We start from the raw sequence: 24,997 nt of genomic DNA, 5'->3' as shown, positions 1-24,997 counted from the left end.
AATGTAGAAAATATGCACCATAATATGCAAAAACAAATTAATAAAAATTAATTAATTTGCTCTATGGGAAATCTTATCTTATTCATGGCTGTTACAGTACAGGGTGTTCGTAAAGTCATCAGACGCAATTTCTGATTATTTCCTGAAGTTTGATTACACAAACAAATCTTGTGATTACATACAATAGTTCCACATACCTTCAAGTGAAAAAAAAAAATTAACTCCAGTGGAAGTATTCTGGAAGTGTTGAGTAATGAATGTTCAGACATAACACTAACTTTTTTCCCCACACATTGCATTCCCACAGTTCCAGTTCAAAAGAGATGCTGAAAGTGACCATTTTCTTGCAGGTACTAATTTACATGCTTACACATGTTTTGCAAAACTTTTCTCAAAGTTGCTGATGTTATTTCTCCAATATATTTAGAAATTGCTTCTTTGAGGTTGTGTAAGGAATGCAGATTATCTTCTGTATACTCTTTCATTTATATACCCCCCCACAGAAAAAAAGTCTGGAAAAGTTAAATGTCGCTTTCTCGAGACTACTTGATCATCTATACAATCTCATTCATGGCTGTGACAGCATGGAAACTATCTAGATATGGGTGATGTTGAGCACAATTAGTGCATATGAGTTTTACAAAAGTCGTTACTCACAGGCCCAGTGCGGAAAGCAATGGCTAACTACCTCACTTCTCAACTTGTCTAGCATGCTTCATTTTGGTAGTGCCATTCGTTTCTGCAGTTTCCTAATAAAATTTGGTGGTACTATCTGAGGATCCTGCCAGCCTCCAGGCTGATTGTTATTCCCCTGTTGAACTGACACTAATTTTTTGAGATATTTTTTATTTTATGCCCAAATGACTGCAGAGGTATTATTAATTACTAGTAATTAGTCGATGACAGAAAGGGGGCAAGCAATAATCTAATACAACAGTTACAGTTACAAGAAAAATATGCATTTACACCAGAGTATGCATCTATATGCACTATCAAACACCAGTCAAATTGTGTGTGAAGGTGTGTAGGTGTGTATAAAGTTAATCATTATCGAATATATTTCAACATATTAAAAATAACAAGCATTTCTAGTAATTATTTAGCAGTAATTATGCTATAAAGATAATCAAAGGTGAAAATTGGGAATATCTAATAAGGCCTACCTGAACCATAAGTAGAGATCCAAAACATCGAAAACAGCTTCTAAGTGAACAAGGTCGAGGATTGTCTTGGGAGTAGCAAATGGCCAACTAATGTTCCGACATAACCAATCGAATGTCATGCCTTGATTCCTGCTGTATTGCCGAGCAAACTGGAGGGTTAAGAAAGACAAGTATGTTATTATCACCTTTTTTTCTTTTTTGTACACAGATGTGAACATATCAGCCAATAGTACCATTATAGTTCAACTTGCATTGAGTATACTCCTGTTACTTAATGCCCAAGACTTAGGACATTTTGATCAACAGTTCCACTTACGTAATGTGAGTGAAGTCTACATGATAACATGTGAATGCGATATGAGTATCGATGTGTGTATTTATAAGTGACTGGAGCAAGAGCTGGGAAAGAGGCAGTTCTGGGCTATATCTTAATACAGTAACTACTGTGGAGGAATTAACACCTCAAAGGGTAGCCAGAGCTTGGCTCATGAAGAGGTGTTAAGCCATTTAGATGACTGCACTCAGGCTTTCTATTTTTTTCTCCCACCCAATGTCACTCAAGCCAGTAGTCTTTTTCTTCCTGACAGTAGAATGGGACCGAGGATTCTTTCTTGCTAAGAAACGAATGAATGAATGAAGAAAGAATCAATCAAATCAATCATTGATCTGCATTTAGGGCTGTTGCCCAGGTAGCAGATTCCCCCTCAATTGTTTACCTAGCTTTTTCTAAAATGATTTCAAACAACTTGGAAATTTATCAAACATTTCCCTTGATAAATTGAATGGGTGCTTGCAAAAACAGGCTAAGCAAAATTTTGTCAGAACAGAGATATAAAAACTGAAGAAAATGGACTTTTGCATGACCTACCTATAAATAACAGTTTATCTTTAGATTTGTAACCAAACTTTATTTTATGATCATACACTAAAAAAAAAAAAAAAAGAAAAAAAAAGTGTTTTGTATACAGTAAACTAGATATAAATATGCTACAGACTTATTTTGGGATATGACATAACTTTCCCTCATGGGACAATGAGTCATATGGGTCATATTCTAATGCACTGGAGAAGGATTCCTCAGCCATTTCTTGGCCATTGCCAGCTGTCAGTTCTCTGTAATACTGCTGATACCTTAGAGGGACATATTCAAGCAGCTCAAGCAAGTCCTTAAGCTTTGCTGGCTTTATTGGCCTTGTACCATTGTACTTTTGTGGCAGCTCAATACTAGCAAGTGATGGTTGACCACAAATACTGTTCCTTTTGTTAATGTCAACACAGTCCGGCTCTATGGCTAAATGGTTCGTGTGCTGGCCTTTGGTCAAAGGAGTCCCGGGTTCGATTCCCGGCAGTGTCGGGAATTTTAACCACCATTGGTTAATTTCGGTGGCACGGGGACTGGGTGTGTGTGTCATCTTCATCATCATTTCATCCTCATCACGATGCGCAGGTCGCCTATGGGCGTTAAATCAAAAGACTTGCACCTGGCGAGCCGAACTTGTCCTCGGACACTCCCGGCACTAAAAGCCATGCGCCATTTCATTTTTTTTTCATGTCAACACAATCATATTCCTCAACAATACCATATGAGTATTTTAAAAATACTTAAATTGTTCATCTTTTTTAATCAGTATGCTTGAAACTTCACTAATTAGTACTCTTTGCTTATTTACAGATACCATTCTCTTGGTTACCTTTTCTAGCAAAGGTTGAGTGCTTACAAACTTATCACGTGTCGTTTTTACTATGTGAAATGGCTTTCTTACTCTAGCTCTTTTTACTAAATCCATCCATTCATCCAGCACAAAAACACAAGAAACAGCCCTTTTCTTTTTTTATCAATCAACCCAAAATCCCTGTCACAGGGAAGATATGCATGACCAGGAACTACTATAGATACTTACGCTCTATAATGTCAAATTTGTTAGCCTGAACAGGATGTGACCAGAAACTTATTAAATTCATGTTTTTATTTTGGGAAAAACATGAATCAGAATACACAATTAAATGTCCAACATCATTGGCACTATGTTCGTCTCTTATAAAAAGTAACACCAACAGCCAGATGAAGTGTTGGTAAACATTGTTGTAAGTCAACAGTAATGACAGGAACATCACTGTTTTCTTTTGCAAGACGGGTGTCATTCTGTAAGGTTTGGTATACTACATTTGCTTTTTTTACTGTGGATTTGCAGCTTGCTTTGCAAGATCTGTTTCTTTACAGGATCACACTTGACTTGAATTTTTACCTTGAAACCATCACAAATTTTACATGTGTCACTCTTCGGTCTACTGAATGACAAATCAAAATATTTATGGAAAATTGACCTATATATTGCTCAAGTTACTGGGTCCCTATTCTGTTCGACACACTTCTCTTTGTACAAGTTGTACAAAATGGTAACATTCAAATCACTACTTAAATATTCAAGATTAGGATTGTGTGTCCTACTGTAGTGACTGACATGTGTTGGAAAGCTGTTAATGTGGGCTCTCACAAACTCCACATCTTCATCTTTTGTCTTGTTCGGTCTGTTATCGTTATCGCATACTTTCAAAGAGGCTTAGCACAATAGTTGTTGCACGACCAGGGATAATAACAAGAAGGATTTTAAATAAATACAAGACACTTACCATGATAATCCCAAAAGAAAGTCGTGACAAGACGTGAAAGTTAGTTGAGCCCACCCACTACTGACTAAAATAATAATACCAGATTCAAGTCAAACCCGAGTTAATCATCAATCTGATTAAAATAGATCTTTGTTATTTTATTTTAATTTTATTTATGACTAATTCAAATGTAAAAGAAAAAGTAAGTAGGATAAGATATGTCACTAATCACAAGTTCCATGAGAAACAAACATCAGGAATGCATAACCAAAATAAGAACATTAATGTGACAAACAAGCACGAGTGACCAGAACAAATTATTTTTCAGTTTAAAACATCAATAGCATTAAAACACGGCCCAACACAGAGATACGATAGCACGTATTATGACCCACATCCATAACCAAGAACAAGATCCCATCGTCTCAATTACCGAATGTCAGATGTCAAGATAAAAGCAGAGCTATCAGATGTCAAATATCAAGCTCATAACACAGCAGACATCCACCAATTAGTAAAGAATGCAACCATAGCAACAAGGTCACGTGACCTAAGAAATTAAAATGGCTACCCTCAAAAAAGGCAGAGTTAGTCATAAGGAACAATTTTCAAATTGTACATTCACCTTCGTTCACGTAGTAATTTGGATAGCAAGATGTTAAAGGTTTAACAAGTCGAACGAACACAGGCGTAAAAGATCAAGACACTCTTTCTTATATATCGCAGTTAACGAGTCATACCTGTTATTACCTCCTCATACAATACATGAATTTTGATAAAAAACATTTTCGAAATGGTTATCAACCAAAATTATTCCTCTAATTATTACAGCTAAGTCCCACAATATTTTGGTAATTCACAACTTAAGATAACCTGAATTACAGAATTTCTCACTCACTGAAGTAATTAAAATTTACCCAACACGATTTAGATGTACGTATTCCAAACAATTCAGCAGAGTCCGATCATAGTTAGTACTCGTCATTTCATTGCACCTCCGGGACCAAGAAGAACTGAATGTGTTACTTACAATTTTCCAGTATGAAACTGAGAAAAGAACGAAAGAAGATATTTGGCCTATCCCCACACGGCGATGCAATCAACCTGGATCATACTCCATCATCTTGGCTTCTTCTTCTACTCGGAATTCGAATAAATGTCCAGCAGAAACAGCAAGGATTGATTCTTCTTGTACAATCACCCAGAATAACAAAACAACAGTCAGAATATTGTTGTTACGCACAGAGATAGACAAGGATGAGTTGAGTCCCGTGCATGCAGTCAGGTAGCAGTATGATACAGACAGTCGAGCTCACTGAAGGCTAGCGCTCGCATCTATCATCCGTACTACTAGGAGTTTACTGCATAATGTAATAATTTAAGTGACATCCCAACGAGGCCAACGAAGCATAATAATGCATGATATTCTGCCTTGATACAATATCGCAGTCTGCTAGGTACCTAAATACTTTTAAACACTTCAAAATCTGTCAGATCGTATAGCCCTCCATGGTCCAACTGCAACACAAGGTTTGGAAAGTGTGGTGAAAAATACCAGTTATATTAAACCATAAATTACTTGAAATTGTCCGACTCGTTGGCTGATTGGTCAGCGTACTGGCCTTCGGTTCAGAGGGTCCCGGGTTCGATTCTCGGCCGGGTCGGGGATTTTAACCTTAATTGGTTAATTCCAATGGCCCAGGGGCTGGGTGTTTGTGCTGTCCCCAACATCCCTGCAACTCACACACCACACATAACACTATCCTCCACTACAATAACACGCAGTTACCTAAACATGGCAGATGCCGCCCACCCTCATCGGAGGGTCTGCCTTACAAGGGCTGCAATCGGCTAGTAATAGCCACACGAAATTATTAAATTACTTGAAATTTGGAAAACCTAAGGGCTTTTAAAACATGAATATGATCAATACTCCTGAGCCTAGGCCTAGACGTACACCTAACACAATCTTAGTGGTCTAGAAACTGTAAGTAACTGTAACTAAGAAACTAGAAACCTTCAGAAATCCTGACAACTTCTTCTCAGCTAATATCCTCGATATCCTTCCATCGCTCAGAGCATGAATGGATTGAAATGCCTTCTTGCAAATTACAACCTTCTTATTGTCCATCACTACACTATAAACACATGATGACTGTCGCCTACTTGTTGCTGGGTTTTTAACAGAACGCTGCTTCACTTCTTGTAGACTGATGCAACCAGCAACGTGTGCATTTTGAATGTCATTGTCTTTCAAATTCCAACTATTAAGAAAAATACGTTCTCTAGCTTCTTGAGAAACGACTGTGAAACATTTCGATGCACACCTGCAGTCTTGTCCAACACTTTTCTTTGGCTTTACCTTACCCTTATAAGTTTCATATGACTCGCCACTATTTCTATTCTTTTGTATTTCCCTTTTCCAGGTATTAAAACTTCTTTATGTTTTCTGTAAATACCTACGTAAAAATCAACATTATTTCCATCTCCATCGGAATACTACCATCTGACAAAGCTATTTTTGTTTTGATAGAAAACAATCAGAATAGCCAACACAATCCAAAGAGCGAGTCCCGAGTATATCTTGTTTTGGAATGTTTAGTCACACATTTCAGTGTCAAATGAGATGAAATAAGAGTTTTTATTAAAATACTAGAGTGAATGGGTAGTTTTAGTATATAAAACAACACTTCTCACCCACAGCCACTAGCATATATAGGAAGGTTTGTTAACATACATACCATACAGCAATGCCATCTTTACGGCCTCCTGCGTTAAGATCTTACAGCCGGATTTTGCAATAACAAAATTAGTCTAGTAGCAATGGATCAACCGACCTGGCTTCCAGTGGAGTAGTCAAGAGCCTCCAAGAAATGTCAGAACACCGGCTCATAACACTGTAAGGGGCAGATTAGCAGGCCTTAGGGGTCCAGCTAAAACTTTCGGACAAAATCCCCAGAAACTGGACATATGGAATCTTCTCTTTTTACCTGTGTATATATATATGCATTGTAAACATACGAAGTTATTTGTCTCGAATTTTTCAGGTTCCCTATGGGAATCAACATCTATATCATCTGATGGCCAGGCAGGCATCAATTTCTGGTAATGAGACAAAGTCTCTCATAGTGCATTGGCACTGCCAGTGGCTGCAAGTAGCCTACACAGTGGCCTCCATGGTATGCACTAGCCATGCATCTTGGTGGGTGTGCTATTTACCAACTGATGAGCCCAACTTAGCACACTGGCAACCAGGAATGAGTTAGCTGGAAATAATGTCCAATAACGGACCATTTATATTGGTATATTATAAATTTACTCATTCGGGACAAATATTTCAGGTTCCCTATGGGAATCAACATCTATATCATAAGTGGTATGTTCCGAGCTGTCAGTGGAGAGATGGCGTGGAATGACATTAGTAGACGAATAAGTTTGAGTGGTGTCTTTAAAAGTAGGAAAGATCAAGATAAAGTTGGAATTCAGGAGGAAAAATTGAGGCAAATATTAGTTTAATTGTGCAGCCGCAAGAAAATACGGCATAGGCCTAACTAAAGCCAATATCTGGCATTAGCGTGAAGAAAAAGATAGCTAAAAAATGCGTACTGTACAAAAAAATGTATTTTGTGGTGCGCAACAAGGACGCTTTAAAGAAGTCGAAGATGAAATTGTGAGCTATGTGCACGAAAAACGCAAGGGCGGAATGGCCACACTGCGGCGCAATAAACTCGTTCGTTGACCTGACACTGAGTAAAAGTAACAGTTTTATTAGACGGGCAGGAATATTTTTCTGATGGATCATCAAATTGTAGAGATGCATAGAATAGGTGTTGCCGGCAAATTTTAAATGGGTTCTCTTCAATATTATGATGCCAATTTTAAGTTAATGGTCGTTAAACCTGCGGAAATAAAGAATAATTGTGGAGCCACAAAGAAATACAGCATAATGAAAGACAATGTTCAGCGTCTAAAAATGTGTACTGTACAACAAAGGCAATTCATATGATTTTACAAAGCACTTTTTGAGCCTGATTTAAATTTTATGAAGGAAAAAGTGGGGGTCGTCTTGAATTCGGAAAAATATGGTACTGTAATGTTTCAGAATGAAATTAAGCATACATTTTCACATAATAACGGATTTTGAAAAATAACAAACAAGTAAGCCATAGTGTGGATATCACACAAGTATGAAGGATGAGTTCTCCACCTAATCAATACTTTATTTTACATAGTGTCTAGTGTCAACTCAATATTGACACTATGTAAAATAAAGTATTGATTAGGTGAGGAACTCATCCTTCATACTTGTGTGCTTGAACTATCAATACGGACCATGAAGCTAATAGATTATAGTGTGGATATCATTCACAGAAACGCAAGTTTTGAACAAACTGATTGCCATTTTATACCGATTTTAATGTATATGGAGGTTTTTCCGACTTTTATACAAAAATCAGATATAACGCTTTTCAGGCATTTGCTCTATTAACCAGTGTTTTGTCTTAGGTCTGACACTAGACTCATCAGAGTGGGATGTGTCAGACCCTACCCACTGACGCTGGGGTGTATGCAGGTGAACTTATCAGAAGCCCTATATAAGAGGCACAGTCTGATAACTGCATACGGGAGATAAAACTCCACAATGGAATTACCACCCGCCTAGCAATTCCGAAAGGAAATTCTAAGTTCCCAAGGAGAGAATTCGATATTTTTCCACCAATAGAGCATGTCAAAAAACAGATCAGATGTAAGGCTTTTCAGGCGTTTGCTCTATTAACCAGCATTTCGTCTTAGGTCTGACACTAGACTCATCAGAGTGGGATGTGTCAGACCCTACCCACTGACGCTGGGATGTATGCAGGTGAACTTATTAGAAGCCCTATATAAGAGGCATAGTCTGATAACTGCATACGGGAGATAAAACTCTTGCTAGGCGGGCAATAATTCCATTGTGGAGTTTTTTGGCGGTAGCGCACATTGCATTCGGACAATGATACTTGTGGCCCGCTGCCCTACTCCCTTATGTTTTGGCGTAAGTGATCACTGCAAGTTTATATGATGCAGTATTACTCGAATACTTGCTCAATGTGGACTGTTATTTCCTACTGGCTAACAGCACGTTGCCCTGTATTTGGAATGCCCGCTTTCGCAATAGAAAGGCTGCTATTTCTCTTCATAAAATTAATCATCCAGCCGCGGCTAACCTTCAAATCCGAGACACTGATTCCATGTGCAGTGGCTTTTTCATTCTTTAAAATATAGCAATTTGTGAGAAACGGCATATCCAACGTTGCGTAACAAAATCATATATTTAAGCAGGTCCTCCTCTACTTGCAGAAATTTGCCGCTTTTTGGTCCACAAAATGCTTTGCGAGACTTGTTAGTTGCTTGAAGTGCACTTCTCTATTACTGTGGTAGTGCTTGTTGCATTCGCACAATTAATACTTGTGGCCCGCTGCCCTACTTCCATATGTTTTGGCGTAACTGATCACCGCAAGTTTATATGATGCAGTATTACTCTAATACTTGCTTGTGGACTAACAAACAATTTTGAGATCACAGAAAATGCATGTCCCACACCCGAAACACTCTTAAAATATCTTTGCACCAGACTGTAATAGAGCGTCACTAGTCACTTCTGGGTTGATTCTCTCACCAAACTAGTGCAGTGGTATTTCCTACTGGCTAATAACAGCACGATTCCTTGTATTTGGAATGCCTGCTTTCACAATAGAAAGGCTGCTACTTGAGTAGTTGACATCTTTATTTTGAAACACATCCGGAGCTGCATGATGGATGTTCGAAGAAGAGGGTGCGTCAAACACATGAACCTTTCTTTTTCTCCACTTTGGACCCAAAAATATTGGGATGCAAAAATTATGCAAGGGCATTAATTATGCGAGAAAATATGGCATTATCCTATGTACTACTTGTGAGAGGTTGTTGCTTGGATTGGAGTTATTTCATAGCATATTTTCCAACGAACTTGGCTAAACAAAGTTACTGAAAGAAAGAAAGAAAGAAAGAAAGAAAGAAAGAAATTTTCACAGGAAAATGACGTAGTTTCCATGGTAAAACTGAATTCAAAGTATCAGAGATTTTTAACCTGTTTAATTTATGCAGGAGTTTTTGTAAGATTATATTTCCTTATATTTTGCCAAACTTCTGAGGGTTTTAAATATCCACTGGATTTTCCGATTTCCAGTAACAATTATTTTTCCTAGGGTCCTTCCAAAAGTAGTACATCGAGATTCCACTGTACTATGATAAATATCTAGGCAGGAAAGATAAAAAGGCAGTGCCTCCGCGGCTCAGGCGGCAGCGCGCTGGCCTCTCACCGCTGGATACCATGGTTCAAATCCCGGTCACTCCATGTGAGATTTGTGCTGGACAAAGCGGAGGCGGGACAGGTTTTTCTCCGGGTACTCCGGTTTTCTCTGTCATATTTCATTCCAGCAACACTCTCCAATATCATTTCATTTCATCTGTCGGTCATTAATCATTGCCCCAGAGAAGTGAGACAGGCCTCGGCAGCCGGCACAATTCCTATCCTCGCCGCAAGTTGGGGGCTTCATTCATCCCATCCCTGACCTGGTCAAAAACAGGTTGTAGGTTTTCATCTTCATAGGAAAGATAAAAAGGCATGACATGCAATATAAGGGTAGAAATGGGATAAATGAGATACTATATTCCATTATACAGTGCTGAAATGAGCAACAATATTATGAAAGAAACAGCATAACAATACAAGATCAAAGAAATGTATCTTTAAAATTACTACAACTTTCTTAACTAGTCATAAAGTGAAGAATATTTCAGCAAAACAAATAACGATGTTCAAAAAGCTCCTTAGAAATTACTTCAACTTACTTTTTCAATTCACATATTAAACACTTGCTGAACAGAAAGAATATACCAACCTTCAGGAACATGGTGCACACAAAAGGCATCTTCTTATTGATGGGTGCGCAGCAGAAGACGTAGCGAGCACGCAATGGAAGAGGGACATGTTGAATCATGTCAGCCAAGAACTTGAAGTCCTCTGTGTTGCACATGAAGTAAAGTGAGTCATCCACGGTAGAGAGATTAACAAAGATGTCCTGCGAGCAACAAATCATAACTCGCACCACAATTTAAAAGAGCTATTTGTTAAGGAGGTCCATACCCTTAAAATGTTAAAATTATCTATATTCAGCATACAATAACAATGAAAAAATAATGCAATAAAGAATTTTTAAAAAAAATCTAAAATATTAGTTTCTTAGCATTCTTTACATAGGTGGTACATGAAATATCAAAATGTTAGTATTTATCATGAGCAGCTTATGTTCTGATTCAGAAAAGATCAACTTTAAACAAAAAAATCTATAAATGGGTTCTAGGATTCAATCGTCTTAGAAATGAGAATATCATGGTAGGAGCAAACAGAACAATGAAATTTGCAAAATATGAAGGCTCAATTAGCCCCAAAAGGGTCATAGCCTACCAAGCGACCATGCTCAGCCTGAAGGCCTGCAGATTACAAGGTGTCATGGTCATGTGGTTGGCACGACAAATCCTTTCAATCATCATTCTTGCCTTTCTAGACAGGGGCCGGTATCTCACAGTCAGTTAGCTCCTCAACTGTAATGATGTAGGCTAAGTGGACCTATAACCAGCCCCCAGATCTAGGTAAAAATTCTTGGCCTGACTGGGGATCGAATCTAGGGCCTCTAAGTAAGAGGGACGCACACTACCCTTACACCGAATCAGAAGACTATCAGATTCAAAAATTAAAAACAGACTTTGTCATGAAAGGCTAGATATTAACAACGGCAAAAAGACTCTGACACAAGAGAGGAGTGTAAGTAAGATTTATCTGTTGACCATGCACTCAAGAGAAATCCATCTTGATACTGAGTTTTAAAAAAACACAATGTTCTAGATACTGTACTGATAAAGCATTACTCAATGTCTGGTTCTTACATGCAATATTAGCTGCTAAGCCAAATTTAAAATGTCTCTAATCTGCTGCTGCTGTTTGTAAAAATGAAAAACAGTAAAACCTCGTTAAGATGTTTCTGCAGGGGACAAGGAAAGAGAACGTGTTAAGCGAGGAAAACTAACTACTGAATATACAAATAAAAACTATCCAACAGAAATATGGAAAGAATTTATACGATTTTTTTTCAACATGAGGGCATTTTACGTTGCGTACTGACGGGTACAGTGAAAACTATACCTATTATTTCTAAAGATGAGAGTAGAGTATTAAAAGGTGTGAAAAGCACGGGAGAACAAATATGAAAACTTTCTCTGCTGGGGCTTATAAAATAGCAAAGGTGTGAAAAAATCAACAAATATGAAAACATTTGCACAGGGGCCCATAAAAATATCAAAGTACTGGTATTATTGTAGATCATACTCTTTATAAAACAAATTTTCATAGAAACCTCTTATATTTCGGACCAGTGGGTTATGAAACATTTTCTCATCACACACTCTGACAATGAATTGGAGGTTACACTCGACCACGTGTCAGGAATGACATTGGCCACCGTTTTGAATCCAACAAAACTTCGACCAACTCGAGTTATCGAATCAAAATTCAAAGGCGTGAGTTTCAACATTCGCGCCACCTCAAGATACGGATATCAGTCCACTTTCTGACAGATTTTAATTTTGTCTTCGTTAGTAAGGAATTTCATGACTTTTCCCGTATCCATAACTAGACCATCACAAGACAGAAATGCACCATGCTAGTCAACTTCACACGATTATGTTCCTAATCTAGATATAGACTACCCTGCGAAAAATATTCGTAACCCTTCACTGTACCACACAAAACAAAATAAATTTCTAACTTCTGAATGAAATTCAAAATACAAGCACAAACAGGCTCACTGTGTTATTCAGCAATCTCGCTACTAACTGGCAAGCAAGACTGAACATTTCTGATGCTAACGGCTTGCTCTCCAACGGTGCAAATTATCCTGTGAAGTTCAGGAATTCAAGGCCTTTTGTCGTTATCACACAACTGTAATGATGGCTCTTACTGAGAAAGAAATCACGTTCCTTCACAAAGGTTGACAACATTTTCAGGGCTAGGAAAAATGTTATCATAATTAAGCGGTAATAGCAAAAATTTGTGATGTGGTATGTAAGGTACAGTATCTTTATATAGATTTAATACGATGAAAAACGGGACTTCAAATTTGTGATATGGTAAGTGGGAAAACGTATTACACTAGAACCTCGATTCTCCGTTTTTGGCGGGACCACGGGAAAAAAACGTACAACATGGGAAAACGGAAACAGAAAATCCGGGAACGAATGAATCATCAACAATTTGGCTAAACATCACAAAAATGAAATATATATACTTATAATCTTACAAACACCCCTAAACCAAACCATAGCCCCAATGGGCCTTCCACCTACCAAGCGACTGCCCTCGGTCCGAAGGCCTGCAGATTACGATGTGATGCATGGTTAATGTGACGAATCTTCTTGGCCGTTATTCCTGTCTCTCTAGACCGGGGTCGCCATCCCACCATTAAATAGCTCCGCAATTAAAGGTAATCGTAGAATGAGTGAACCTGGAGCAGCCCTCATATCCAGGTAAAAATGCCTGAACTGGCCGGTAATCGAACCCGGGCCCTCCGGGTGAGAGGCAGGCAAGTTAGAGCGTGGAGCTGGCTTCAAACATTAGTTACTGGTATGCGACTTAAAAATCTCGAAACTTTACATTCAGTTTTACCGGGGAAATTTCTTTCAGTTCAGCAACTTTGATCAGCCAAACTCTTCGAAAAATCTAATACCGTAACGCCAAGCCAAACAACAATCGACCACAAGTAGTTTTTAATTCTCTAATATAATAAAGCACATTAGATACAAAAGCACCAAACATGATGGTGAAATCCGTTTTTTCTTTATCTTCCATTGTAATTTGGTCACCGGTATACTGTTCATAGTCAGTTTATAAAAATCTTGTACCACGTAAATTAGGCCTACATTGACTTTCAAAGGTTATGTTGAACTCAAAAATATGGTTTCGAATGTAAGTATCGATCCTCAAGTTCTCGAATTCTGCCCGTCTTTAATCACAATCAAATTGGAAAGACAAAAAATATCATTAACACTTCTGAAATTACGATTATTCGCGACCGTGAGCTCAGTTGGAAAGCACGCTCGCTGTACAAGTCGGTTCGAATGCAAAATTATACAAAGTTTTTAAATGTAACGTGTACAAATAAAACGGCTGAGGTTTTTATAACATTTTAACACAAAAACGTCAAATACCCAGTCTTATATTAGGACGAAAACAATAACAGGCAATCCCAAAACCTCCCATGGCTTTATGTATGTAAGGTGCAACATCTGTTCTGGTCTCGATTACATAATCGTACACGGTAATACTAAAATGGTGTTACCGTACTTAAGAAGGAGCAGTTTCGATTCCTGTCAGAAAGCCCAGTGACTATTCACTGCCCTGAGGGAAATGTCGAAAACCTGTTCGGTGATACACTCGAAAAAGTTTTTAAAAACATCTAACCCTGGACATAATGTGAACGTTGTGCAAGTATGAGCATTTGATGAAACTCGTTCCATCTTCATGTAGAGCTGTCGAAATGTGCTCTGTCTCCTTCCAATTGTTGTGGACACACTCTGCTTTAGGATTTCTGAGGATTCTCTAGGCAATACCACCTGAATGCGATGCTAAGATGGTCCCTTATGCAAGTTCACTGCCGATCGCTTTTCCAGTACAGTAGGTACTTTCTCAAATTAGCGCAATGACTGGACGTTAACACCAAGATCCATAAGTATGCCATAGCCATCCTTTCGTGAGGTACAGTTTCTTGAAAAACGCATGATAGAGGATTTAGCGTTGATGGGACTGAAATTTCTGGATGGTCGATCTGGGAAATAGTTTCTCCAAGGAATGGTCAATGCGAGATTTTTATGACGTGATTTAATTAGAATGCTCGTGGGACCACGTAATTTGAACGAATAATATGGGAAAACGTAGTGTCTGGGAATGTATAATCGAGGTTCTACTGTAATGAGGAATGCGCTAACAAGGTTTCACTGTATCTGAACACAGGCATACTCAGAGCCATGAATATATAATTTACTGTATCTTACCATAAGATTGGAGAGAGCTGAGTTAGGTAAATGGTACGCGTAAAGCTCTATCTGTTCAGCTGTTGGATGCAGTCCGGCTTTTGTAAGAGGAGCTGGAGTTTGTGCCAGCAGGTTTTTCAAGGTTGGCAAGTCCTCTGGTTTATATGTTGTTACATAACCCTGAAAAAGAAAAAAATGGAAATACTAAATCATTTTATACAATCATATAATGAAAAAGAAAATCCTGTAATATTTACTGTTTCAGAGGATGTTTCTATTAAACATTCTCAGAAGAAGCACTGCTTCCATTTTACACTGGCCCTTCTATAAATCAATTAGATGCACATGACCACTGAAATCCGGACGTTATGTCAGAATTTCTAATGTATATAACAGAAATGCTTGGCAGCAGAAATGAAATGTTATGTAGTGGTGACTGTTGTTTTAAGGGCCAAAACAATGTGATTATCAGCATTTCTTAACAAATTAAATATAAACAAAAAGGTAAACATCAGATAAAAAGGACGATTCAGAATGAATGCGACAAATTCTCAGATGTTGCAGATCATTGCAAATGAATAACAATGAAACAACCCTGAGCATCTGCACCGCGTCAGCACCAGAAATACGAGGAGGCAAAGACCCTAAAGTTGGAGGTGCAGGAGTTAGTGTGTGTATGTTTGTTTTTGTTTATTCATTTACTTAGAAACTGCATACAGAACTAACTGCTCCATAATGCATGTCACTGGGAAATGAATACATGGATCAGTAAATCAACACCAACCATTGGACACATTGGGACTAATTTACAGCACAAAATAAAATAAAAGCAAACAGAGAGAGAGACAGAGAGAGAGAGAGAGAGAGAGAGAAAACGGAACAATTCATTGTGCTAAGGGATACCTGTCACTTTCCAATAATTATTCAGAATGTCAACATCCTATTTCCTACCTGTATCGTAATTAGGATATGTCTGAAAGTAGTTTAAAATTACTGTAGTGTACTGTACAGTAGTATACGAGTAATATCCTATTAGAATTTCGTGTGATTATTTTATTATTGTAAAATATTTGTGTAGTACTGGTGTAGTAGAGGTATCCGTAGAAACTCTTACTAAAATACTGTTGTTGTAATTAGAATAGGCTTAACTGCAGTTTGGAATTGTGTAGGCTATTACTTTCGACATTCAGTAATTAACAGCAGTTTTTATCCTGTCAGGGGTGGTAGGATAAAAAAAATAGAGCACGACTAAGTAGTATTGTAGTGTAGTCGTATATTAATTACCTTATTGTTGTGTACTATCCCAGACAATATATCCCTCCGTTCATTTATTTTTTGCAAATAAATTATTTTTAATTTCACTTTTTTCCCCGTAAAGAATGGCTAAGGAGCGCGAGTGTACTTACTGTGGGTGTGGCGAGGCATTGAGGGGTATGAGGGAGGAGTTGGAAAGTTTGAGGGAGATAATTACGATTCTCACAGAAGACAGGAAGGAAGATAGGACTCCCTCAAACAATGTACAGGTTACAGTAGGTGTACAAGAGGGAGGGGAAGGAAAGGGAGGAGTTGTAGAAGACAGGTGGTCTAATGTTCTAAGGGGAAGGAGATTGCAGGCTAAGGGCTCTATTCAGGATCAGAATTCAGGACAGGTGTCTGTGCGAAATCGGTACGAGTCACTCCAGGTAGAACAACAGAGGGAAGATGAGGGACAGGAAACTGTTGCTGAGATGTGTGGAAGTAGGAGGAAGGGAAAAGGTAGGAAAGGAAAATGTGCAGTAGAGGATAGGAAAAGACAGGTGGAACAGGGTCATGGGAAGGAGAAAAGGGAGGAGGAAGTAGCTTCTGCAGCTATCAGGAAAGATAGGGCTGACCAGGAGGGGAGGGGATCAAATGAGGTGGGTAGGGTTGAGGCTCTGGTCATGGGGGATTCCATCGTTAGACACGTGGGGAAAGTGTGTGGAGGAAAGGGTACCAGGGTAGAGTGTTATCCAGGAATTAGGTTGAGGCAGATGTTGAGGAAAGTAGAAGAGAGGAAGGAGGGGAAGGAGAAGGTGGTAGTGTTTCACGTTGGTACCAACAACGTAAGGCAAGCTGATATAAGTACCAACATAGTTGGAGATGTGTGGGATCTGGTAAATGCAGCACGGGTAAAGTTTAAGAAAGCGGAGATTGTTATTAGTGGAATACTGTGTAGAAGGGATACTGGCTGGAGGGTGATTGGGGATTTAAATGAGACTATGGAATGGGTATGTGGGAAACTAGGAGTGAAATTTCTAGATCCTTCATCCAGATCTAGATCCACCATCTTGAATCTACAGCTGTCCAAGTCCATGCAGAGTAGCCAAGAGGAGAGTGATGCAGCCATACATGATGACCACAATGGCAAGGTGAGAGAAAAGGAGAGACAGATTTTTCAATTAGGCCATTCTTGTGGGCCATGATGGAACTTTAACTCCCTTTAAAGAATTCACCTCAACTGATTCCTTCCACCTCCTTAGCCAATTTTATTCACCATCATCCATTTCATCTCCACTAGCTCCTCAAATGAAGTTGGTGACAGGAAGGGCACCCAACTATAAAAAATTGCCACAACTTTATCTCACTTCATCCCCGACCCTGCATCAGCAGTGTTCTCCCCAAAAATGTTTTGTCAGCTGGGTGGCAGGAATGAGTAGCCGGATGGGGAATACTACATAATAAATTATAGTGAAACCTCATTAATGTGTTCCTCATTAACATGTTTTCCCGCTTAGCATGTTATAAATTTGAAGTGCCGATTCTCGTAGTATTAAATCTATATAAAAAATACCTCACTTATCACGTCATGAATTTTCGTTATTACCGCTTAGTATGATCACATTCTTCCTAGCCCTGAAAATGTTATTTGTCATCCCTTGTGGAAGGAACGAGATTTCCAACTCGGGTAAGAGCCCTCGCCACAATTGCATGATAACGGAAGAAAAGCCGTGAATTTTTGAACTTCACAGGATAAATTGCACTTTCGGGGAGCAAGCCATAAGCCACAGAAATGCTTAGTTTTGCTTGCCAGTTAGTAGTGAAACTACAGAATAACACAATGAGCCTGTTTGTGCTTGTATTTCGCATTCCATTCAGAAGTTAGAAATGTATTTCGTGTTTAGTTGTACCGGGTAGCGAATATTAGTTGCGCGATAGCCTACATCTGGAACATCATCGTGTGAAGTTGACCAGCGTGGTGCGTATTTGTCTTGTGATAGACTAATTATAGATACAGGAAAAGTCGTGAAATTCCTCACTAATAAGAGACAAAATTAAAGTCTGTCAGCAAGTCGACTGGCATCCACATCTTCAAGCGCGCAGAACTGGCGTGAATGTTGATACTCGCACCTTCTAGTTTATACTCGATCCCTTGAATCAGTCTTGGTCGGTCGAAGTTTCGTTCGATGCAAAATGGCGGCCAAAGTCATTCTGTTGCAGTTACACATGGCCGTGTATTATAAATATTATAAATATTATAAATCTACTCATTCAGGACAAATATTTTAGGTTCCCTATGGGAATCAACATCTACATCATTTGATGGCCAGGCAGGCATCTATTTTTGGAAATGAGACATAGCTCTCATAGTGCATTGGCATTGCTGGTGGCTTCAAATAGCCTATGCAGTGGCCTCCACGGTATGCACTAGCCTTGCGTCTTGGGTGGTGTGCTAAGTCCCAACTGACGAGCCTAACTTAGCACACGAGGGCGAAATACAGGCAACCAAGAATGAGTTAGCTGGAAAATTTATAATGTCCAATAACGGACCATTATATTGGTATTATGGTATCCGTGACACGAAAGTGAAACTCGCCACTCTACTCGTGATTCCGAGTAAAAGTTCATAAGCAGTGTTATTTTAATGACATCGTACTGTATGATTATAATGTATTTCTTCTCCCCAGTTTTTAAAATGTAAACAATCTAGCCCCTCCGCAAGTGAAAGGCCTAGTGTTGGTAAATTATGAATTGAATATAAACTAATAAATAGCCTCCGTGTACAGTTCCAATCTTTCTTTGTTTTATATACGTGTGTATATATTCATAATTTACCAACACTAGGCCTTTCACTTGCGGAGGGGCTAGATTGTTTACATTTTTAAAACTGGGGAGAAAAAAATACATTATAAATCATACAGTACCATGTCATTAAAATCTTTTGAGTGCACTCAGTAAAATATTTCATGAGGTAAGATCAACAACACAGGCAACATCACTAATTTTCATCCAGTATGCATTGCCATCTTACTGATTACTTTTTTACGTTACTGACAACACCGTATCAGTAACATGCGATGATCATAAATGCCTGATGCACTGCCATCTCAGTATGGGGATGTGATCGAAAATGCGTGAGAAAGTGAAATATAGATGACAATAATTCTGGAGAAATAATCTGGAGGAAGAAATAAGATCCCAGAAGAGCGGGGAAAGGGTTTAATTATCCCAATATTTGAAAAAGGTGATAAAAAGGAATGCAATAACTATACAGGGATCACCCTTATTGCCCATGTAGCTAAGATATTTGAAAGAGTATTGGAAGGAAGACTGAGGAGGAAGCTAGAAGGAGAAATGGAAGAAGAACAGTATGGTTTTAGGAAAGACAAGTCAACGTTTAACCCGATGGGAGTTGGAAGTGCAAAAGCAAGTAGATGTATGGAATCAAGAGAGAGAAAAATTTGGGATGAAAGTAAACACAGCAAAAAATAAAACAATAGTGATGACAAGGGGAAGGAAGGTAGGAAGGAAGGAAGGAAGGAAGGAAGGAAGGAAGGAAGGAAGGAAGAGGAAAGATAAAACTGAATGGTAAAATTCTGGAAGTGGTTAAAAGTTTCAAGTACTTGAGAAGTGTGATCATAGAAGACGGGAAAATAACTGACGAAATTGGGAAAAGAATTCAACAAGCAAACAGCTTCTGCCAGAGTGTAAGGGGTATTTTGTGGAACCAAGATGTCCCGAAGAAATGTAAGGAAGTATTATATTCAACCTATTATGAACCCATACTAACCTATGCAGCTGGATCGTGGACAAAACAAGAGGAGATTAGAATACAGGTAGCGGAAATGAAATTCCTAAGCGGTATCGAGGGCAAGACCAGAAAGGATAGAATTAGAAATGAAGAGATAAGGAAAAGGACAGGAATCTTGAAGCTTCAAGACAGGATAGGAACAACAAAGCTAAAGTGGTATTGGCATATAATAAGAATGGAAGAAGAAAAAGAGTGCAAAAAAAAAAAAACTGCTTTTCCAGAGAAGGTAACAGGAAAAAGACCACAAGGAAACCATGAAAGAGGTGGACAGATTCAGTGTGGGAGTGTATAGAGAAGAGGGGAGGAAAACCAGAAGATGTACTTAAAAAGGGAGAAGAGTGGTGGAGAGAAAGGCAGCAATGTAGGTCCTTGATTCACAACCCAACCCGGGAAGCTGGAAATGATGATGATGATGATGATGATGATACGTCAATAATTCCATTCTTAGACAGTTTAGGTGTGGAGGGAAACTTACTGTTTCAAACTGAGTCCCATATCGGCCAGCCCTGCCAGCAATCTGTAAAGCTTGAGATACTGATATGACATCCATCTCCTTCTCTCCTTTCTCATTGATGACAGGTTTGATCAGAGAAAAGAAAATAATCCGCTGAATGCTCCTAAAACAAAACAAACAACAACAAAATCACAACAAGGGCTATGCTACAAAACAATTGTGTTTTAGAATCTACAATAAATGCATCAGGCAACACTAAACATGGAAGTTTTTCTGTTTTTTTTTTTTTTTTTTTTGCTAGTTGCTTTACGTCGCACCAACACAGATAGGTCTTATGGCGACGATATGAACAACGAAGTAGGAAACTTTGAGATGATATTAGAGTCTTATCATTTTATCAAAGACCTTGCAGCTGGAGACTAGCATCCATTGTTTTCTCATCACATTCATTTACTACCAATTTATTTTTCATGACTAATCTTTCAAATCTTTTCAAGATACATTTAATTTTATATCCTCAGGGGACCTGGATATGAACATGGGCCAAAAAAGTTGATTTTTTATTTTTTGCTGTAAATGGAAGAGGAGATCTTCCTGAATTAGAATATATGTGGTTTGTGTAGTTTATGCTTGGTTAAAGTCCTTTAAATGTCATTTAAAAATACCCGTGCAGCTGGCTGACACGCACCTGTTAAAAGCCATGCATATTGAAATAAACTGATTGTTCCATAATTACATTTCTAGATAGAATGTCTTTGTGCTCTCTTCATATTCACTCTTCGCCTCATGATGAAGTTGAAGCAATTAACCCTCTCCCTAATATATCGTACTAAGTCATGGCAAAAAAAAAGAATCGCATTCTGTCATATATTGTACTAGGCCGTACCTGTGTTTTAGGAGCGTACACCTCTGCTATCTCTTGGTGAATTTTAGAGTTAACTACTAGCACTCTTAGCACAGAGCATTTAGAAAAGTTGCTATGTATTATAACATTTAGTAATCTTAGGATAGCAGTAGTTTAAATTCCTCTGGAAATATGTGACGCACGTATCGTGGCAACGTCACACTCAATGTAAACAGAAATAGCGGCACGGTGAGTGGTGGGTTGTGTTACAGGTGAGGGAAACACCGTATTTGCAGGACGAATGTGCTAGTTTAGGAGGTTATATCGAAAGTAAATTTACATTCCTATTTAATTAAAATTGGTACCGGTTTCGACCAGTATTTTTGTTCATCATCAGCCAATCACAAATAAGTGTAAAACAATGCACAGATAAGTATGAAGAATTCTGAATTAGCTGATAATGAAGCACTAAAATCTTTAGGGAGTCCTGTGTGCTGAAATACAGTAGAAGTCCGCTGTAGCGAGTACGGCATATAACGAGAACGCCGCTATAACGTCGATTTTTGTCAGTCCCTTCAAAATTCCTATATTAAACTGTGTATTATCCTTCAGTTACAGCAAGAGCCCTATCACTGACACATCCGTTATTATGAGCGATTTTTTCCGTTGCCTTTGCTGGCAAGATGTAGTGTTTACAGTGCACTATGTCTTCTGGTATGGGCTATATCAAATTTGTTACTTTCATTGACCTGTCTCAGTCTCATCCTTGGCTTCGACAATATGAAAGTGACTGAAGTATGAGTGATGCTAGTAATACCATTTCTTATGCAGCCAGTCCCTGTTATGAATGGTGTGAAAATATCACTCATAGGGTCGGTTGGTGCATGCATTTCAGTGGGCTTGGCAGACTGATATGTAATAGCAACGGCTGGCTTGGTGAGGAAAGCAACGGGAAACTACCTCACTCCTCATTTCCCTAGTACGCCTCTTCAGTGAAGCCTAGGCTATTTATGACAGCTGTTGGCGGAGTTGCAGAGGATCAAACCAGCCGTCGGGCTGAATACCCAACATACAACATACATACCAATATTTATGCACCCCAGAAGTTCTCTCATCAACATTCAAAGGGGATGTTGGAGTTGATTAGTAATACCTGTCAACTGTTGCTCCGTAAAGAAAATTCAAAACGAAAGAGAACTTTTTGCGTAATAAATGCGTAAATAGCGTGTCCGATAACAGTTGTTAACTAGTTAAAAATAAAGGCTGAGGAAACGATTGCTTAATTTTAATGCTAAATACTGCAATGAGGATGGTAAAGGCTACACTTCAATACATGGTAGCGTGCATCATTGATTTCAGAGGTTAGTTTCTATTTTCTCGCGTCTGTGTAATTTCAGAAAGGCTATTATCATATAAATTTATACCGAGAAGGGTATTTTCTACTGGCGCTAGAAAAATGTAAGTATTCACGATAAATATAGTATGGTTAAGTTAGGTCACGCTGTTTGAATAAGAAAACTGCAATATTTGCCACAAAATGTGATCGATCATCTTTGGTACGGTATACGTTTCTCGCTATGTGCATTTGCGAGCTCTCTTGTCGACATTCGAAGGCAATATCGGAGCTGATTAGTAATACCCGTCGACTGCTGTTTTCTAAAGGAAATTCGAAATACTTATCAATAAGTATTGATTGGTGGAACACTTTTCTTGTCTATACATTGAATCCAATCAATACGGAAAATGAAACTTATAAATAATAATGCAGTTGTTAACTCGTTAAAAATAAAGGCTGAAGTAAACAGTTTCTTAATTTTAATGTTATACACTGAAATTAAGTAAGAATGTGATACACCTCTAGATATGGCAGAGCACATAACTGATTTCAGAGGGTAGTTAAATTTCGGAATGGCTATTCCCATGTAAATTTTAGCGAGGAGGTTATCATTTCTCTACATGCGTTTGAAAAATGTTTTCATGATACGTATACAGTTAGGTTAGGTTAGGTGACGCTGTTTGAAGAAGGAAACGGAAATGTTTTCATGATACGTATACAGTTAGGTTAGGTTAGGTGACGCCGTTTGAAGAAGGAAACGGAAATGTTTGCTACAGAAGCCTCTGGAGTAATACCGTATTTCTCTGAATCCAAAACGACATTTTTTCCTCAGGATATCATGTGAAATATCAAGGGTCGTCTTGCATTCGCGGCCTTGGCAACTACCGTAGTAGCACCATTTCAATCCCCCCCTTGTGCACACAAAACTCGTTGACAATAAACGACCGTCTCACCCACGGCGACCGGTTGTTCAGTGCCTACCTGTAACGTTGCTGGGTATCGGCATATAGTGAAAAGAGAATTACATAATATTCTCTTCTCTACACAATCGTTTCTCACATCTGCAGAATGGCATAAAAAATGCGAGCCTTCGAATTCTTAGAAAGGCCACGGCTACTCAGTAGCACTGTACTTGACGCTTAATAAAATTAAGTTTGATAGATAACAGGAATATTTTCATGATGGATCGTCGTACTGTAAAGATACGTGGAACAAGGTATTGCCAGCAAATTTTCAACGGGTGCTCATTGATATTATGATGACAATTTGAAGTAGATGGTTATTAAACACTCGGAAATGTAAAATAAACGTGCAGCCGAAAGAAAATACGGCATAGGCCTAACTAAAGCATATATTCGGCTTTAGCATGAAGACAAGGATAGCTTAAAAATGCGTACTGCACAAAAAATGCATTCAGTGGTCCGCAACATGGACACTTTAAAGACGTCGCAGACAAAATTGTGAGGTATGGGCACAAAAAACCGCAAGGGCGTAATTGCCATACCGCGACGCAATAAACTCGTTCGTTGACCTTCAATGTCTGCGATTAGGCCTATTCATCGCTAGCCACTGAAGTTGGCCGAAGCCAGCAAGTGAGACGTGCATGTAGCGGCAGCCAGTTATATTTGACGCTGAGTGAAAGTAACAGTTTTATAGTAAGCAAGAATATTTTCCTGATGCATCGTCGTATTGTAGAGACGTGTGAAATAGGTATTGGCGGGAAATTTTCAACGGGTTCTCTTCGATATTATGATGCCAATTAATAGTTATTAAACCCGCTGAAATAGAGAATAATTGTGCAGCCCAAAAATAATACGCCATAACTACAATGTTCAGCGTCTAAAAATAGTCTAAAATGTGTACTGTAGGCCTATAAGTAAGGCATTCATATGATTTTACGAAGCACTTTTTTAATTACATAAAATCAGCTTCATGGTCCGTATCGCACTTCAATAGATTCACAATTAAGTATTTAATTTATTTTCCACCTAGTCGATACAATGACCATTAAAAATTGCCTTAAGCAATCATTGTATCGACTAGGTGGAAAATAAATTAAGCACTTTTTTAAGACTGATATAAATATTTTGAAGGATTTTGGATTCGGAGAAATATGGTACTATAATTTTTCAGAATGAAATTAAACATACACTTTCACGTAATTACAGATTTCAAAAAATAACAAACAAGTAAACCATAGAGTGGATATTATCCACGAAAATGCAAGTTTTGTGCAAGCTGACTGTCGTTTCGTACGGATTTTAATGTGTATGGGGGTTTTGCCGACTTTAAAAAAATCGGATATAACGACAATCCGCTATAGCAAGTAAATTTTTCGCTGTTCTGAATTCTCGCTATAACGGACTTCTACTGTATAATCAATCACATGCAGTTTATGAAGCCCTATAACACAATGTTATAAGTCTAAAATCAAATAGGT

At 38.4% G+C, this 24,997-nt stretch overlaps 1 protein-coding gene across 1 annotated transcript in view; it reads right to left on the bottom strand.

The window, feature by feature from the left end:
- Positions 1-24,997, bottom strand: part of Suv3 (Suv3 helicase) — a 133,564-nt gene that overhangs the window by 12,839 nt on the left and 95,728 nt on the right. The window contains exons 7-10 of the mRNA XM_067144300.2: positions 20,399-20,540; positions 14,898-15,056; positions 10,694-10,873; positions 1,164-1,312 (exon numbers count right to left, since the gene is read on the bottom strand). Of these exons, the coding sequence (XP_067000401.2) occupies positions 1,164-1,312; positions 10,694-10,873; positions 14,898-15,056; positions 20,399-20,540 (630 nt within the window). The remainder of the gene's footprint in view (positions 1-1,163; positions 1,313-10,693; positions 10,874-14,897; positions 15,057-20,398; positions 20,541-24,997) is intronic.

Source organism: Anabrus simplex, chromosome 3, assembly GCF_040414725.1.
Source record: "Anabrus simplex isolate iqAnaSimp1 chromosome 3, ASM4041472v1, whole genome shotgun sequence".
Classification (NCBI taxonomy): domain Eukaryota; kingdom Metazoa; phylum Arthropoda; class Insecta; order Orthoptera; family Tettigoniidae; genus Anabrus; species Anabrus simplex.
This window is presented reverse-complemented; position numbering and strand designations above follow the sequence as displayed.